The sequence below is a fragment of the Chenopodium album genome, chromosome 3 (genome assembly GCF_948465745.1).
Source record: "Chenopodium album chromosome 3, dcCheAlbu1.1, whole genome shotgun sequence".
Lineage (NCBI taxonomy): Eukaryota > Viridiplantae > Streptophyta > Magnoliopsida > Caryophyllales > Amaranthaceae > Chenopodium > Chenopodium album.
Window position 1 is genome coordinate 67,800,879 of NC_137836.1, and position 12,791 is coordinate 67,813,669.

Genomic DNA, 12,791 nt, shown 5'->3' on the forward strand with positions numbered 1-12,791 from the left:
GCGGCGCTTGTATCATATGTCAGTCTCCTGAAGGAGATAAGTTTGAGTATGCAATGAGATTTCAGTTCCAAGCTTCAAACAATGAAGCTGGGTATGAAGCCTTGTTGGCCGGCCTAAGAATGTGTAAGGCGGCCGGGGCAACCAAAGTTGAAGTTTGCTCGGACTCTCTGCTAATAGTAAGCCAAGTCAATAGTGGCTTTGAAGCAAGGGAGCCGGCCATGATGAAATACATGCAGATGGTAAAGGAAGAAGATGAGGGACTAGAATATTTTTCTTTACGGCAGGATCCTCGTTCAGAAAATCATCAAGCGGACGCGCTCTCCAAATTAGCTTCCTTGGCATCATGTGACACTCCTAGATCAGTATTTTGGGAAGTAAAAGAGAGGCGGAGTATTGATGCCGAGCTTGTTCAGATCATAGATAGAAGTTCAACCTAGATAGACGAAATTATTTCCTACTTAAGGGATGGAATTCTTCTGGACGATCCTAAAGAGAGTTGGCTGATGAAGAGGAGAGCGGCCTGGTTCAAGATGAAGAACGGGGAGTTATTGAAGAAGGCCTTTGTGAAGCCCTATCTTAAGTGTATCACCCCAGAGAGGGGGCATGATGTGTTGGATGACCTCCATCAAGGGCACTGTGGTTCCCATATTGGAAGACGAGCCTTGCCTGAAAAGCCACCCATCTGGGGTACTACTGGCCAAGCTTGAAGTCGGATGCCATGCAAATGGTGAAAAAGTGTGACAAGTGCCAGAAGTTCGCAACCTTAATCCATCGGCCGGCTAACAGCCTGTCGGCCATAAGTAGTCCCCTCCCCTTTGCGAAATGGGGCATGGACATTTTAGGGCCGTACACCCCAACGTCTGGCCAAAGACGTTATGAGCTGGTGGCCGTGGACTACTTCACCAAATGGGTCGAAGCCGAGGCCGTTCGAGGCATTAAGTGGACGGATGTGTTAGCCTTCATATGGAAGAGTATAATTACTCGTTACAAAGTACCTCAGTCAATGGTGTTCGAAAATGGACCTTAGTTCGAAACGCGCCAGCTCAAGGAATGGTTAGGAGACCAGGGCATAACTCATTGTTTTGCTTCAGTCAGCCGACCACAATCTAACGGCCAAGTTGAGGCCTACAACAAGTTGATCTCAAATGGAATCAAGCGCAAGCTTGAAAAAGCGGGCGGCCTATGGGCCGATGAGTTGGTTAATGTATTATAGTCCATACGAACAACAACAAAAAGTTCTACAGGAGAAACTCCATTCTTTTTGGTCTATGGGGCCGAAGAAGTTCTCCCAATTGAGATGTACGAGCCCACTCTGCGGGTAATGTTATATGATGAGTCGCCCAATTATGAGGCTATAAAGACCGCCCTGGACTTTCTTCTAGAGGCCAGGGGTAATGCGGCGTTCAGACACGAAATTTATCTTTTAAGGATGACAAGGGCATATAATTGCCGAGTGTCTAAGCGTCCGCTGAAGATAGGGGATCTTGTACTCAGAAAAATTGAAGCTGTTGGCCGAGCCAATGAGGATGGCAAGTTAACCCCAAACTGGGAAGGGCCGTACCGAATCAGGAAGAAGTCAGAGATGGCACGTATCGTCTTGAAGCCATAGATGGCCGCCAGATCCCACGAACATGGAACACTGATAATCTGAAGAAATATTATGTTTAAGTCTTTTCTTAGTACTTAGCCAAAAAGCTGAATATACAGCTAGGTCTGTCAACCGAGCAATGTAATTAGAGCCGTACGACCACAACAATGTAATTTTGACAAATTAATGAAAGTCAAACATTGTTATCTTATTTTGCTTATGCTTATTTGCACTTTCATAGTTTAAGCTGAAATGCCGAGTGAAACCCGTTACTAGGTTGCTTGCAACATAGAAACCCGGCCTATAAAGGCTAAACAAGATTGCTGAAGTAAGAAGTTTACGAGACTGCTTGCAACATAGCAACCCGATCGCTAAGGCAATCCAAATAAAAAAAAAGAGAGAGAGAAAAACTGACTGACTTTAAGTCACATATATACGTCTGTCCCTCAATTGGACGGACGGTAAAGGTAAGGTATCCCAAATTAGCCCAACGCAATTACCCCCTTTAATAGGGCAAGGGCATACCTAGGCATCCCAGCCCAGCCAAACTTAGAAATCTTAAGTTGAGATAATACTTGAAATTTCTTGAGTATGTCCGAGCGATAATTTCAACGGGCGACTCACAAAAAGCCAATTAAACGGCCGCATAATCTGTTGATTCGGCGTATCACCTAGTCCAAGGGCAATCATTACTATGATTCGATTAACTTGCTAATAGTCATACCCTCTCAGGCATAAATACTACCAAGTTAATCAAACCAATCAGAGTATGGATAGGCGAACGCCGAATAAAGGGGCATACCCCTAGGCTCGTATGGAAGCAATAAAGCAATAAAATATGAAAAATTACAAGAATTTTCTAAGTATGAAACATATATAAACACCGCTCAAACGGCGGCAAAATCAGCATTAATTAAAAAACCGCTCAAAGGGCGGCAAAATATCTTACAAAAACCGCTCGAAAAGGCGGCATTTAAATTAAATAAAAAATTGTTTAACAAGGGCAGAAAAATGAAAAGCTGAAATCAAGGCGCGGCCTAGGCTCTAGGTAGCTAGGTCTTGGCCTTGGACAGGCTCTTTGGAGGCAGGAAGGGACGCATCATCAGCAGGCGTTTCTTTGCTTTCCTCCTCGTCTTCAGCTCCGTCCACCACCTCTTCATTCTCCTCATCTTCTGAGGTAGTCGGCGTAATGTCCAGCTCAGGAGATGGTTGCCCGGCCTTCTTAGCCTCTTCCCTGAGGCAGACAAAGTTGAGGCATTTGGTGAAGCGTTCTTGATAAAAGGTTGCCTCACCCTCGTCCACCATGAGCTCGAACGCTTCAAAAAAGTGGCTCTTCAACCTGTCCTCAGCATTCTGCTCGATGTGGATGATTTCGTCTGCGCTAGGGGGCCGAGGTGCTTCCAGCCGTTGGGTTAAGTCCTCAACGGACTTCTTTAAAGTTTCCACCTCAGCCCGGAGACCGTCCGCCTCATCCAAGGCCTCCTTCGAATTCTTTTGGGCTAAGGCCACATCGCTGTTAAGCTTTTCAGAGGCCTCGAACCCTTCCTTCCAACGCTAGCCGTCTAGGACAGCCAGATCTCTCTCTTGTCTCATGGCGTCCCTGGCCACGAACTCTTGTTCAAGAGCCTAGCCCAATTTCACCAGATCTTCAGCTTTCCGCGCTGCCTTGTCGGACAGCACGTTGATCTGGGTCTCAAAGTACCGACGCTGGACGGTCGTTTCCCCAGTAACGGCATCCCGGGCTTTTGAACCTTATCCCATGCATGCTTCAGCTTCTCGTTTTCCTTACCCTTCTATTCAAGGAAGGAGGTCCGCCGCAGGAAGAGCTGCGTACAAGTGAAAATGAGTTAGCTAAATGAGAATGAAAAATTAACCAAGTGTGAAAGTTGAAAAAACTACCTCAGCACTGCAGTTAATCATCGGGCCGAGGAAGCCATCATGAATTCCCCGCAGCTTGTCTCGCTGCTCAGCGGGGACGGCCCTGGCCATGGCTTCCCTCATGGCCTTTCTGTCCGCCCCAGTAAGAGTTTGGTCGGGTAGCTTCATATTCAGCTCCTTTGTAATGTCTGCACACGGGCGCAAAGGTGTTAGATTGAGTAAAAAGACTTGTGTGCAAAGTGAAATTTTATGCAAAAGGTTATTTAGACTAACTGTCTGAGAAACTCGGAGGAGATAGAGGGGTGAAGGTGAATGAAGGAGGCGGCGCAGGCTCATCACCTTCCTCACCCGTGCGGCCAGGCTGGTCGCCGGGCGAATGAGAGGCCTCAAGCCAATCAGATTTTTGGACTCTTTGGACGGGTGGAGTCACTTCTGGCCCGGTCAGTTTTGCCGGGGTCGACTTACCCCTATTGTCCAATTTCTCGGACTTATCATGGACCGGCGTAGCGGCCGAATCCACGGACTTGGAGGCCCCGCTATCACCCACCCGGGGTTGTTCTTCTTTGGACTGCTTAGAAGCAGTCCGCGGCGTAGTCTTGGCCGCGCTAGTGGAAGTGGTCTTAGATGCGACCGTCTTCCTTTGCTTGGACACCTTCCCGTCCTTGTCACTTTTTGCAGCCGAGGACGAATGCTTTCGTTTCGCCCTTGGGGTTGGAGTTGACAGTTGAAAAGAGCATGCAAAAGTTAGCGAAATATAAGCAGAGCAATACATCAGTGTCTGTGTGGAGCTGGGATGGAGGTCCCTTCCATCATGCCAACACAAACGCAAAATTACGTCCGTGAGAATTCAGAAAGGAGGGCCTTCTCAACATACCAACACGGACGAAAAGATACGTCCGCGTGATGTCAGAAAGTATGTTCCTCCCAATACTGTAACACGGACGAAAATGAGACATGAAGGAGGAAAGAGATGTTTTTACCTCCTTAGTTTGCTCGTACAACTTTTGACGAGATTTGTAGCGAGCCAAGTTGATGTCCAACATGTTTACCTCCCCCTTTTGTTCCGAATCCAGCATCCTGAACGCCTTAGCTGTAAAACAAAAAGAAGAGAAGAAGTGTTAGAAAAATTTTCAATTAGAAAAACTATGTACGTACAAAAAATATATATGTCCAAGCGTCCACCTTGGGGCAAGGTTTTGTACAGGCCGTAGGCCGACATGAACGTAGGGTCCCGAAGCCAACTGGATAGAGGGACCCAGTTACTCAAAACGCGCTTAGTTTTATCGTCCCTCTTCAGCCTTTTGACTTTGAAATATTCAAGTTGATGCTCTTGGCTGGGGTGAACGGGTGGTTTATCAGTGTAGGCACCCAAATTTGTCTCCCCAAAACCAAACCCGGTGATGAGTACCTTTCACGTCGAATCATAATCGAATGAAGTGAAAGTGTGGAAAGTCTAGTGTTGTGGATAGTTTTAATTTCTTTTCTCTTCTCTCTGTTTTTGAAAACCTATTTTAAGAAAACAGCCAATCCAGTTTAGTTGGTCCATGATATGGGTCCAATAGTAGTGTAGTTGGATAGGGCTTGAAAAGAGCTTTCCAACATTATATTATAAGCCCAATTCCGATGAATATTGAGGAAGTTATGGCCAAATTACTAAACTGGGCCCGGTTTGAGCCTTATATGCGGCCCAATGATCTAGAGGAAGGCCTAATATGGATTTATCATTCCTAATGCAATTAGGAATGGTTTTAGTCTTCTAGAATCTTCTAGAAGATTCTTTTCATTCCTAATTCAATTAGCATTGATAAATTGACTTTTGCTGACTTTTTAGAGTTTTAATCAGAATAAAAGAGTGTTTTTGAGGAAAATACGATTTTATCTTCTGTACGGTTAAATTCTATCAGATTTAAGAAAACGTGTCAAAAACGGGATTAGCGCCTAACGCCAGACATTAGTGCTTGGCGCTAAGCCTGGCGCCTGGCGTTAGCGTTAGCGCCTGGCGCTAATTGTCAGCGTCGGCGCTAATCAAGTTTTATTCACGTCAGAACTCTGATATGTTTTTCTATCTTTTTGGCTGATTTTCTCTATAAATAGCCTTCTAAAAACTCCGTTTTCATTCATCAATTATTTATCTACAACCTCCAATCTACAATCATCAACTTTCTCTCTAAGCTAAAGCTTCTCTCTCTTTTCTAAACCTACTCTTTTCTTACAAAATTCCGCATTCACAAGACCTAGAGACACCTAGCATTATTCGAAGTTGCCTTCGCCCTAGACGTGAAAGGTTTTAATTTATGAGGGTTTGGTCCCAAATCTCTCTTTAAATTATTTAATTTAATTGTTTTAATTATTATTTTTCTTGAAATTACTAACGTGTGTATTTTGTTATTAGAAAGAGGTACGAGGCATCCAAGTAAGTGCTTTAATGGTTTTTATTGATGTTATTATGATGTAGAAATCATTCTTAGGTTGTTGTTATGATTCCTAATGTTATGTTAGGGCGTTTTGATCTTCCTAGTATCATGTCTAGGGTAACTTTAATATCAAGTATGATTAAAAGTGTGATGCTTCCTATGTTCTTCCTAATATTTATTCATGTTATTATCATGTTAGGGTTGAAGATTTAATTTTTATTGCTTAGTGACATGCTTGGGCTATTTATTAATCTTGTTAGTATCATGCCTAGGATCTTGCTATTAATATTATGCTTTAACATGAATATTATGATAATTATTATTATGATTATTATTATTATGTTGCTTTATATTTATTGTTATTGCTTGATCACACCTTTTATGCATGTTTAAAGGGAATTTGTTCTTGTAATCACGCTTAATAAGATAATTGATAATCTTGTTTAGGGTTAATGTGATTATAATTCAAGTGATCGCCAATAATAGATTTATTTGTGCATTAATATTCAACCAACATAGATAAACAGGTTTAGGGTAATCCTATTTATTGCATGTTAGTCAGAAAGCGCACATGAATATGATCAGAATAAAGTAGAGGCCTATTATTAAAGCAGGTTCAATCTATTTTAGGTTGGATTTGTACCTTCATCCCCGAACTACCAGTCATGGTTCCAGACCTATTGGAGTTGACGATCTCCTGGATCGTTAAGGGGTGTAACCTTCACCCTGTGAACGGTTTACAAGTTCCTAAAACTTGTTTGCGACTGTTTTGCTCTATCTTCTTTCCCTTTGGACGCCACCGTACTTTAGTGTATGATCACTGTGGGGTTCAAGCTAGGGGTAACGCTTGAAATATTCCCTACAATCAGGCTTTTGATCCCTGCGTCCAAGCTGAATTGGCTCGGCGTTAAACCGATTCATCCGCAAATAGAACTCGACGTCCTTAGTTTTGATGCGGTAGAATCGGTGCTTCCTTTCACGCCATTTGGAGACGCGGTCAGCCACTACCATGTAGTCTCTATTGGAGCTCAAAATGAACCAGCCGTCCATGTTTGAGTCTAGCTTGGTCATCGAGTACATTTCACAGAAGACCGCAAAGTCCGGCTTGAAGCCCTTGCAGATGCACGTCACCAAGTACCCAAATATGTTCAACCAGCTGTTCGACATCAGTTTGAAGAGGGTGATGTCATACTCGTCCAAAATAGTACGGACGAAAGGGTGGAGAGGGAAGCGCAGTCCAACGTCCAAGGCTGCCCTATAGACGCTGAAGGCCCTTGGCGCGGCCTCACTTCCTCCCAGACAGCCACAACATGTGACTTCCTCGGAGGCAGAATCTCAAATCCCTCCCCCAAGGTGGAGGAATGCCTTGTATGTTTCAAACTTGTCGTTTAGGTAGCCTAAGGCCGTGCTACCCACCGTACAAGCGTACGGATCTTTGAAGTTATCAATGTTGGCGATGTCCTCCTCGGCCGCCGCCTCACCCTCAGCCGCCTTCTCAACTTGTTCCTCTTCCTCTTGGTGAGGAGCATTCCCAAACTCAGAGGACAGCACTCTATCCAGATCTGCTGAATCGGCCGAGCTGGGCCGCCTTTGGTTAAGGGAAAGTCTTCAGGAATTAACGGGCTTTTGCCCTTATCTTTGGCAGTGGCCGCCTGATTTCCTATATGAGGGGCACTGCGAGGAGGCAGGAGTGACGGTTCATTAATTGAGATCCCCGTCCTTGGTCTGTCCGACCGGCTATGTTGGAGATGGGGTTGAGAAAGAGATGGGACGGACGGACCAGCGTCCGCCCGAGAAGAGGTAGGAGGTCCTTCATAAAATATCAACTCGGCCCCATCCATGACCGAGTTGGCATACTGGGGGAACATTAGTTCCGGAGTTCGCCCGGATGTTGCCACCACAGAAGGAACGCCTTGATTTCTTTGGCGTTCCTCGAAAGAAGAAGTAACCTCCACGGCCGAATGATGAGTGCCCGTGGAGGTGGTTGTCCAGGTGGTATACTCGGTCTCAATCTCAGTGCTATTTGGGTCATAAGGGACCCTAGGATTCACCAGACTGCCGTCTGGATTTCTGGTCGCATGACGATCATGCGTCTGCATTGTTCTTGCCATGTTCGAGTGTAGGGACAGAGAAGAATAGGTGGAGGTGAGTTGGTACGCACTAGAAATGGACCCACTCCATGAAGAAGACAACTCATCTCCGTCCACTCTAGATTCCTCAGTCCTAGGCGAATGGCCGGCCTCATGAGGAGAAACGGACGAAGCCGAGTGTAGAACCAGATTTTTTAAAGAAAAATAAATAAATAAATAAAAATACAAGTAAAGGAAAAGAAAGCAGGAGACCTACCTCTGTACGTGTTGAAAACTTGACAAGTTCTTGAAGGTCTTGAAGATTGACCGAAAAACTAAAAAATGTCCGGAAAAATCAAACTACACGGCGGAGCTCTTGAAGATCAGATTCAGAAGAAATCACTTTCTCTCTCTAGAAATGCTCTAACTTCTCTCTAGAATTCTCAAGATTGTAAAGTGCCAAAATGAAGTCAAACCCCTCATATATATAGGCCAAATTTAAGGGGGAAAAATGGTAAAACCATCTTTCCCGCCCAAGAGTTTGAATAGATACTTTTTGAAAAAGTTGACCTAGCTAGAATTCAAAAAGTCGTTACAGGGGATTAATCTATTTGGATGAAAAAAGAGACGGACGACTAACAACGCGTCCAAATAGACGGTTGAGTTAACAGAATTAAAGTTTCCATCTCAAAAGACCTATCATCCTGTAGGGAATATTTCAAGCATTACCCCTAGCTTAAACCCCAATTTGATCATACACGAAAGTACGGTGGCGTCCAAAGGGAAAGAAGATAGAGCAAAAGAGTCGCCAACAAGTTTTAGGAACTTGTAAACCGTTCACGAGGTGAAGGTTACACCCCTTAACGATCCAAGAGATCATTAACTCCAATAGATCTGGAACCATGACTGGTAGTTCGGGGATGATGGTACAAATCCAACCTAAAAGAGATTGAACCTGCCCTAATTATAGGCCTCTACTTTTTTCTGATCGTATTCATGTGCGCTTTCTGACTAACATACAATCAATAGGATTAACCCTAAACCTGTTTATCTATGTTGGTTGAATATTAATGCACAAATAAATCTATTATTGGCGATCACTTGAATAATAATCATATTAACCCTAAAAAAGATTATTAATTATCTTATTAAGCGTGATTACAAGTACAAATTCCCTTTAAACATGCATAAAAGGTGTGATCAAGCAATAAAAATATATATCAAGCAACATAATAATAAACATAATTAATAATTATAATAACAAATTATAATTAAAATAATCATGTTAAAGCATAATAATAGCAAGATCCTAGGCATGATACTAAAAAGATTAATAACAAACCCTAGCATGTCACTAAACAATAAAAATCAAAGCTTTAGCCTTAACATGATACTAACATGGATATTAGAAAGAAAATAAGAAGCATCGCAGGAATCATAATTGTCTTATTTGATTTTAAAGTTACCCTAGACATGATACTAGGAAGATCAAAACGCCCTAACATAACATTAGGAATCATAATAACAACCTAAGCATGATTTCTACATAATAACAATAAAAACCATTAAAGCACTTACTTTGATGCCTTGTACGTCTTTCTAATAACAAAATACACACGTTAGTAACTTCAAGGAAAATAATAAAATTAAACAATTAAATTAAATAATTGAAAGAGAGATTTAGGACCAAATCCTCAGAAATTAAAACCTTTCACGTCTAGGGCGAAGGTAACTTCGAATTTGGCTAGGTGTATCTAATGCTTGTGAATGCGGATTGTTGTAAGAAAAGGTAGGTTTAGAGAAGAGAGAGAGAGAAGCTTTAGCTTAGAAAGAAAATTGATGATTGTAGATTGGAAGTTGTAGATTGTAGATGAATGAAAACGGAGTTTTTAGACGGCTATTTATAGAGAAAATCAGCCAAAAAGATAAAAAAACAAATCAGAGTTCTGACGCAAATAGAACTTGATTAGCACCGACGCTAGCAATTAGCGCCAGACGCTAACATTAGCGCCAGGCGCTAATGTCTGGCGTTAGGCACTAATCTCGTTTTTGATGCGTTTTCTAAAATCAGATAGAATTTAATTGTATAGGAGGATAAAATTGTATTTTCCTCAAAACATTCTTTTATTCTGATTAAAACTCTCAAAAGTCAACAAAAGTCAATTTATCAATGCTAATAAAATTAGGAATAAAAAGAATCTTTTAGAAGAATTTAGAAGACTAAAACCATTCCTAATTGCATTAGAAATGATAAATCCATATTAGGCCCTCCCCTAGATCAATGGGTCGTATATAAGGCTCAAACCGGGCCCAGTTTAGTAATTTGGCCATAACTTCCTCAATATTCATCGGAATTGAGCTTATAATATATCGTTGGAAAGCTCTTTTCAAACCCTATACAACTACACTACTATTGGACACATATCATGGACCAACCAAACTGGATTGGCTGTTTTTTTAAAATAGGTTTTCAAAAACAGAGAGATGAGAAAAGAAATTAAAACTATCCGCAACACTAGACTTTCCACGCTTTCACTTCATACGATTACGATTCGACGTGAAAGGTACTCATCACTGGGTTTGGTTTTTTGGAGACACAAATGGGTGTCTACAGAAGCCCCCACTTTGACTAAGTTTGGAGAAACACAAGTTTCGAAAACAAAAGTCAAAGTATCGATAGGGACAGAGAATGATTCAGAACGTTCTGCGATCATAAATCATTCTTGTAACACCGATACCTGAAAACTAGCGTTAGTTAAACAGATAAGAGAGTTAAGAAACGCGTATCTTTCACCGTCGAGCACATGTCTCTAGAAGTAACCGATTTGTTGATGTTGCATTGCTGTTTTAACAACTTTCTACAATCTAAGGAACGCCATCTTGCTGTTTGTTTTGACGATCTTCCGCAATCTAGGGAACGCCGTCGATCAATGCTGCTACATCTCGAGCCTGTTTCTGAATCATAGTGACAACCCTTTTAATCATAGCAAAAGTCGTCGAAGACCGCCTCATCACGAACCGTCCTTCTCAAATCTTGGTGACAACGTCCACAATCTTAGCGAATGCTGTCGAAGACTGCCCATCTTGTGCTATCTTCTCAAATCTCGGTGACAACCTCCACAATCTTAGCGAATGCCGTCGAAGACCGCCCAACTCGTGCTATCTTCTCAAATCTCGGTGACAACCTCCACAATCTTAGCGAATGTCGTCGAAGACTGCCCATCTCGTGCTATCTTCTCAAATCTTGCTGACAACTTCCACAATCTTAGCGAATGATGTCTAAAAATAACCTCTCTTGAAGTCATCCTCAGTTGTTGCGATAATATTTCGAAGAAAACTACCGAAGACCAACGCTTGTCGATCCTTAAAGCTCGCTTGAACTTTGCTTTAGCCAGTGCGGCGGCGCTTCTGCTGCTTGTAAACTAGTATGTCGGTACTTTGAATTGTGAACCTATAAGTCGGTGCAGTGAACCATTACGTCGGTGCTTCTGAACCAGTATGTCGGTGCCTTTGCGATGAGCCAATGTTTAGGCGCTTTAAGCTAAGTGAGACGATCTTTCGTTAGGTCAATCACTTATTTGCGATCGTAATCAAATTGACTACTCAATCATGTCAAATTGCTTATAGGGGCTAACTGGCATACCAAAAAACCCCAAAATTGTTGTATGAAGTCGAAATAACCATTCTGAGAGGCTTCGAGCTGTGTCGCTGCTGAAATATCTCTGGCGCCGCGATTTTGCTCTGTCGCTAGACGCTGGGATCTAGCGCCAGGCGCTAAAATCTATTGCCAGACGCTGGATGTGTTTGTCTGGCGCTGGCGTCGGGTCTTCCCTATTCTGCTTTTGCTGCCGCTGTTGCTCGGTTTCGCTCCGAACTTCGAGCTTGGTCGTTTCCTTTCAACCAAATCCGCTCAAGTCCTTTGTAAATTAAAGCTCTTCATCTCTAATTTATCGATCAATGTAACTCCTCCTATCTTGGAGGAATCTCCTGTGGTCATATTCGCGGTTTTTTTAGAAAAAAAATCCGGGAATGTCCTCGTTTGCTGGGATGCACCTGCATTTATATCTTTGACTATAAGACTTTGCTTGTCTTTCTTTAGGGTTGACCTAAGACTTAGTCTTGACTCAACTCATTGACTTGACGTGACTCAAGGTATAAACTTGACTCGTTGTGATTGACTCGAGGTTGACTCGACTCAAAGTGTTTGACACATGTGTTAGACTCAAATCAAGGTGATATGACACGACATGACTCAATGTGTACATGACTCGTGTGTGCATTGTAATATGATCATGCGACTCGAAAATGCAAAAAAGCAAAAATTTCCGTCATTTTTGTGGAGGGTACCGACTTTCTCCCGAAAAAGAAAGACGCGAAAAAAGAATCGAAGTTTCGAATGCATGTTGAGCTTAGTCAAATGTTGTTTGATACTATCTATCAAGGTGCAAGGATTAATTCATCCTAGGCTATCTCAATTGACTCAATGATGAAAGTATTTGGGTAACTTAGGCACGGAGGCTAAGTACTTCGTACTTCGTGATGGAATGACAATTATGATTGATGAGTGATGTTGATATGACAAGGCATGCTTCAACGTTGTGTTAAGATTTCATGACAAAGGGTTTCTAAGGGAAGGACTATTTGGTCATGTATATGTGATGTGTGTGATAGTGACACCAAGGTTAGGCTGCAAGAGCTAAGTTTGTGGAAAATATTTATTTTTAGAAGAGTCAAATGATGGTGACTCTTAGGCTGGGTAGGCTAATGATGTAGGGATCAAGCCCCCAAATCTAGCTCTAAATTAAAAGGGATGAGCATTGGAAATTCCTAGATATGATCATA

The 12,791-nt window shown here is 42.5% G+C and overlaps 1 protein-coding gene across 1 annotated transcript; it reads left to right on the forward strand.

Annotated features, from left to right (window-relative positions):
- Positions 1-530: 530 nt before the first annotated feature.
- On the forward strand, positions 531-1,609 carry LOC145625252 (uncharacterized). Its single transcript, XM_081678318.1, has 2 exons — positions 531-687; positions 1,245-1,609. Exons 1-2 carry the CDS (start codon positions 531-533, stop codon positions 1,607-1,609), a joined length of 522 nt encoding a protein of 173 aa, XP_081534444.1.
- The last annotated feature ends 11,182 nt before the right edge of the window (positions 1,610-12,791 follow it).